Below are 6,774 nucleotides of genomic sequence, written 5' to 3' on the forward strand. Positions count from 1 at the left end.
TTTGGTGCGCTCTCATTGGTGCTCCAAAAAGAGAAAGATAGCCGTTGGGGTTTGTCAGAGGGGCGACCTTCCCACCTCGGCCAACTTTCAGCATGGGAGGCCATCTGCCAAAAGCTATGGCGCGAGCGCACGGCATTGGGTTTGAACTCTAGCAGGCAGCGAGAAAACCGGTGGTCGTACCACTTGGCCAAGGCGTATTCGCTGCTGCCTCTACGCAGGTTTTTGGAGAAGGTCCAGTGTGACAGCAGCGACGGGCAGCACCCTGCAAAAAGTGAGGGACGCCCGCCCCAGTGTGACACGGGCCTAAGGATCTCACACACAAGAAACACCACTTCCTCCACTTGACCTTTCGTATCAATATTTTTAGGCAACTCAAGCTCTTCTCTAGCGAGTGATGTCGCCATGGCTCGCTCTGCCTTATACATTCTCAAAGGGAGAAGCTGGGTTCTTAAAACAGCCTGCTCAAAGCCATGCGCAGCTTCAGCCATGTACAAGGGAAGAAGCATGTCCTCATTGCATCTCGTTGAAGAGAGCAACCCACAAATGCATGTAGAGCTGAGGCCTGACCTAGACGGAAGTCTTCTGGAAGATTCCTCGGGTGCTCGCCGCTTGGTACCCACAGACCAAGATGTCATGAGCCGACAGAAGTTTGGCCAAACTGCACTCACCGTTTTCAAGTGGGCTGCTACACAGAGTGGGTATGCGCATGACCTTGCCTCCTACATGTCTGTGATCAGCAAGTTATGTGATTCCAAAATGTTTGTCTCTGTGTGGCAAGTGTTGGATGACATGCAATTGAAAGAAGTTGAAATCCCCTCCTCCATATTTGAGACCATCATTGAGGGTTATGTTCGTGCTGGCCAGGTTAAACCTGCTATCGACGCATTTGACAAGATGTTGAAATATGGGTGTCACCCAACTATGCAAATGTACTCATGTGTGATTGGGTATGTCGTTAGTGTCAAGCGCCACCGCGTTTCATTACTTCTATACAAGAGAATGACTCATGAAGGCCTCTCTGCAAATGTAACAGTGTTCAGCGCCCTTATTCATGGGTATTGTCATGTAGGACAACTGCTTGAAGCGCATCAGCTTCTTGAGGAAATGAAGAAGGTGGGCTTAGATCCCAATGAGGCGATCTACAGTTGCATGATCGAGACTTTTAGCAAAGCTGGGAGGTATTACATGGCACAGATGCTTTTAATTGAGATGAGGGAGACATATCGACTTTTACCATCTTTGGTAGCTTACAACTCCCTTCTTGAGTGTCTCTGCAAAGAACGCAAAATTGTTGCTGCGTATAGGCTCTTCCTCGACATGCGAAGAGCAGGCCTTGAGCCTGATGTGGACTCACATAACATCATCCTACAGGGTTTTTTCAGAATGAACGGAGTTACTAGGGCGATTAAAGTCTACAAGCAAATGCCGAGGTATAATTGCATGCCTAACATGCAGACTGAAAAGATTATGGTAGCGGGCTTCACAAGGTGTGGCAAGCTGTCAAGAGCAATGAGCTTTCTAGATTCACTAGTTGCAGCGAGACGACAAGTGGATGTTGTTGCTTGCAATCACGTACTTCATGCTTTATGCTTAACAAAGCTGACAAAGGCAGAGGATTTTCTTAACAAGATGGTTGGAGGTTTATGTACACCGGATGCTATTTCTTACACCACTTTGATGCATACATACTGCAAGGCAGGTCGACTTGATGACGCAGAGCGGATGTTCCAAATGATGAAAGCTAAGGGTTGCAAGCCAACAGGGGTTTCATATGAGGCCCTTATAGTGGCATATTGCAGAGTGGTAAGGCTTCAGTCTGCTTCGGAACTTGTTGATGAGTTGATGAAGGGAGGTTATCACATGAATGCTTCCACATGCAATGCGATTCTTGATGGTTTAAGCAGAGTTGGATTAGTTGATCAAGCTCTTAAAGTGATTGATTATGTTACTGAGCACAAGTTATTTGTTGATCCTGACAAGCTGGTGACACTCATCAAGGCTCTTCATAAAGTGGGTAGGGGACCGGAAGGCAAAGATATCCTAAGAGGAATGGCTAAAAAGGGATGTCTGCAAGAGCCTTATGCTTCAATGTTTTAAGCCAAAAGCTTCCTTTTTACTGGTCCATTGCAAGAATTGAGAATTGATCAGAACAGGCTTGTGTGGCAGTGACCCCTTTGCTATCTTGTCATGCAAGTGGAACCGGCCAACGCAATTATACTCGGTAAATTCTTACAAAGCTCAGATTGAGGCGGGACACCTTCCCCAAGTTGCCCCTTTGTGGTTGGTGCACGGAAAGGCTACTTGCTTTAAGAATACTCTTTAGAATTCTGAGCGGAACCTTCTCGAGACCTTCATGAGGGAAGTTCTCTGTAAAGAGGCTTCTTGAAAGGATGTTATCCATCGGCATGATTGGCTGGTCCATGTTGGAACTTGTGGCACTCTTCACCAAAAAAGTTACTGGCAGAAGGTCCAGGGGAGGTTACTCCTTTCAGATTCTGTCCCTCTGCTTCCATTGTTTTTTCAAGGTGGAACCAGCTTGAAGAATGGAATGTCCATACATATGCATTCATGGACATATCAAATTGTATGTGTATCTGTAAGCATACACACATTTGCACACACTTATGAAATCATCCGAACAAATGCACATGCAGGTATGGCCCTCTTTTGATAAATTGCACCTAAAAATTGAGGATGTTATCTCTGTGTGCACTATTTTGTTCTGCATATTCAGTGCATCCAGTGATGGACTGGTTTTGTCTTGTTCACCACTATTGCCTCTCTCTCTTTTTTTTTGGGTGAATTATATTATGAAGAAAAATATAATACAAAAGTCACGACAGTAATAGGAAAAGAAAACTAAAGAGACTAGAGTATGCCAAGCGATGAAAGCATCTATGATGTCACATGCACATCTAACCGTATGTGCGTGTGGAAGCTAACTCCTACTCCTAGGGGTTATGATAACCTAGAAATTGTTCTGGCACCCTTGTGAGCCTTTGCGAAGGATGTGTATGTCCACTCTTTGGATTAGTTGCATACCCTTTGATTGCACACGAGCACAACCAGTGTCTTTTGGGTGTAGGCATTGAGGAGTGTTCCCATAATCTAGCATTGGTATTTGACTTGGTAGTTACCTCATATGAAGCACCTCTTATAAATGAGTTTTAACTTAATAATAAGTGTTAGGCATCTTAATTAGCAAGTCGTGGGGCTCATCTGTTGATTGCTCGACCCAACATTTCTATGCTATGTAGGTGACCTAGGCTCAACCATTTAGGATAAGTCATTTAGTATCGCATGGACACACAATATCGTAGTACTTTCAACACCATTCCCGGGCGTTTTGCCATCAACATTAAAATCTTGGCGTTTTCATCGCCATCCTCATTGACAACCTTGGTGTTTTTGCATCTTTAGCCAACAACTCAGCCAACGTTGTCAGTTTTTAGCTCATGTTGATCATCATTAGTTGTAGATCCCATCAGTTCCACTAATGTTTTGCATTTTCAGTCCTTAGTCTCTTAGATCTAAGCATCTACAACAAGATCCCATCAGCATCTGAGACCATTGTATCAACGTTTGTGAAATGTAAAGTAAATTCATCTCTAGCGATAGAGAGAGATGTCCTTGGAAGGGGGATTGGGATCCCATCCGTTGTTAGTTTTATTTCTCTCGCTGCACTCATAGAACCTTTACTCATAATAGAATTCTCTCTTCTCTCGCTAGTAAATTGCACATCTCTCTCATGAAGTAAAAGAAACTCTCTCCCATGAAGTAAAAGGAAGCTTGTACACACTGAGCACTTATCCTAAGTTATCACCATAAATCACTTTTGTCGCACATAACATTGGTATCAAAGTCTCTTGGTAGTGTTTTGTATCATCATTGAAGAAAAGAACTCAAAGAACCAAGAAGAATTAAAGAAGTTTCATGTCCCTGTCCTAGAGTAATACATGGTACTTATAGATATCAGCCACTCCCATCCTTAGTCCATCGCGCATTGGGCGCGTTGCCATCTTCATCGCTGATCTTAAGGGCCATTAAGCCATAAAATAACCACATTTTTTTTTGCTTGTTTGAGATTGCACATAACTCAAGACCACTTGGACGTGTCGAGTTCTCTAATTAGCGTTTTTCAAGAGTGACAGGTAACCCATAAAAGAAGGGCTTGTCCGACCTCTCCTCGTTCCTCCTTTCCACTCTTTGAGAGCAAACCTTGTACATTGTTGCAAACCAATCAACGTGAGGTGTGAAAAATCAAAAGACTCTATGTACACACATAGATACCAATATTCAATTCATGCTTTCAAAGAAGGTAAAATTAGCCAGGAGAAAATGAGAGAAGCAAAAAGTAACGCACGCATAATGAAGCAAATGCAAAATGTTGTGAAAGTGTGATTACAACCACAAGTGAAAGGAGAAGTCTGAGTGGTTTAGCGGAGACTTAATGCTTCTAATGCACAATTTCTGTGAATTCTTTGGTAATGGCCCAAAGGTCTTTAACTTCTAGATATATTCAATGACATCCAATTCAATTGAGCTCTAAAAATGAAATCTAATGCTAATTACTAATCTACTAGGATCATGTGTAGGTAATTAGGAAGTACTAAACGTCGCTCAAATCTTTGAATGTAAGTGTTATGGTGGATAGATAAATGTGGCATTCATCATTGTATGAGTACCATAGCAATAGAGAGTGAGTAGATTAGATAGAATGTAATCATACAATCAATGAAAAATTTCTTACTTGATTAGAGAGAGAGAGAGAGAGAGAGAGAGAGAGAGAGAGAGAGCACGCTTAGCATAGTGGCCTTATGTAGGTTCTAAATGGAAGGTGAAAACAAAAATGAGAGGGATATGCACCACATATGGTAAAGTGTTGGTGTGAAGCCTTGTTTGTGCTCTCCTAGTGAGAACCTTCTCTAGGCATGTTATGTGGCGGGTGCATGTGTGGATGTATGGAGAATATGTGAGAAGGCAACCTTAGGTCTATGTGAAGAGCCAACCTCTCATGCATGTGAAGAGTCAAGGGTCAAGCCCATGTGTCATTTACTGATTCTCTCTAGCCTAAATCAAGGGAAGGTAGATGCCACTCTCTTGGCTATATAAGGGACTCATTGTAAGCTTCTTTTAAGTTAATTAATCAAGTTTTTTTTGCATCATCTATCTTGTTTAAGTGTAGTTTTTGATAATTCTCTTTTGTTTAAGTGTAGTTTTTTTTGCATCATCTTTCTTGTTTAAGTGCAGTTTTTTATTATTCTCTTTAACACCGTTGCACAAGAGAAGAGAAGAGAAGAAGGGATGGAGGAGACAACACCAAAGATGATGCAATCAAAGCTTGTTTTTTTTCCAAGGTGATTGGCTATGATTGAGCATTCACAAAAAGGATATCTTAGAGCTCTCTCTCCTTCTCTATCCTACCCGCAGCTTGAAAGAACAGTAGGTTACAAAAATTGAAATATCTCCCAATTGGTGCGTAATTAGCCTACTTGTGTGAGGCGCAAAAAAGAAAAGAAATGACCTTTTCCTTCTCTCTTGTGGCCCATTTATACAAACAAAGAGTTGTACAAAACTTTTACAGGAATGAGCCTTTTTGACGTCCCTAATGCAATAAAGTAAAGTCACTCACCCACTTTTCTTTCTATCACGAACTACATGGTCTTCACAACCCAACTTGCCTTTTATGGCCTAAAAGGCTATTCACATAGAAAACCTTTTTTCCAAGGATTGAATCCTTGATCTTGGTCTGTATAGCCACATAAGTCATACACATCATGATCTCCTTCGCTTACACTGGGTCTTTACACATGCTCTGACATTTTGGCACACATCTGTAAGCACCCTTGACACTGATTTCCATGTTGTCTATCATCGACATTTATTAAATGCACAAACGTTCTCTCTTCAAAGAACGATCCACCCAAGGAGGCCATAGAGTAGAGACGATGAATTCAACAATCTAGTCATGAAAAGTTGACCTTCAACAAGGAGCAATCCACCCAAGGAGGCCGTAGAGTAGAGATGATGGCTTCAACAATCTAGTCATTAAAAAATATCATTGAAGTTTTTGAATGCTACCATGTACATGTCGATTGATGCCATTATTTGGTATTATCAAGTTTGACAAGAGGCACAATGATTGAGCATCTTGAGCATTGACCGCACATCTTGAGCATGCCACGGATGGTGAACCACTATTTTACATTTGGGGTGACTTACAAGACAATCTCAAGGCTTGGTTTATGCCACCACAGTACTTTGATCCTTTGAAAGAGGATTGGAGAGACCTCAAGAAAAATGGAACTCCCGTTATGTCTTCCTCTAGCCGTAATTTTCAGATTTGTGCGCAATTGCATAAGTCAATGAGGATCACAAAGAGGTTTTCCTCTTTGATTTGGATGAGTACATCAAATATGAAGTAGAAGTGTTAGAACGTAATGACTACAAAATCCCATAACACACAAAATCCACATCTTGTGCTAGTGTCATAAATGAACTTACTAATGTGTCCCAAGTTTTTAATGATCATCTAGATGATTCTCTCATGAAGTATTATGGTCATGTAAGTGGTCAATGCATCGTGATCGTATTTGATCTTGGCGATATGTATGATGTGATTGTTGATTCTCTCATGATGAGCGCATGTTGAGAAGCTCATCCAATGGATCTCGTTGCGGTTTTTGGATTTATAGAAAATCCATATTGCATAATCCACATGATTAAGAGAGATTTGAACATTACTTTAGAAAAGGTAGAAAGATTGCATTCAAG

The 6,774-nt window shown here is 41.6% G+C and overlaps 1 protein-coding gene across 1 annotated transcript; it reads left to right on the top strand.

Moving 5' to 3' along the window:
- The first annotated feature begins 348 nt into the window (after positions 1 to 348).
- LOC147433017 (uncharacterized) lies at positions 349 to 2,766 on the top strand. Its single transcript, XM_086492771.1, has one exon. The coding sequence runs from the start codon at positions 403 to 405 to the stop codon at positions 2,095 to 2,097; it is 1,695 nt and encodes a 564-aa protein (XP_086348897.1). The 5' UTR covers positions 349 to 402; the 3' UTR covers positions 2,098 to 2,766.
- Positions 2,767 to 6,774: the final 4,008 nt, after the last annotated feature.

Source organism: Adiantum capillus-veneris, chromosome 20 (genome assembly GCF_014529385.1).
Source record: "Adiantum capillus-veneris isolate H3 chromosome 20, ASM1452938v2, whole genome shotgun sequence".
Taxonomy (NCBI): Eukaryota; Viridiplantae; Streptophyta; class Polypodiopsida; order Polypodiales; family Pteridaceae; genus Adiantum; species Adiantum capillus-veneris.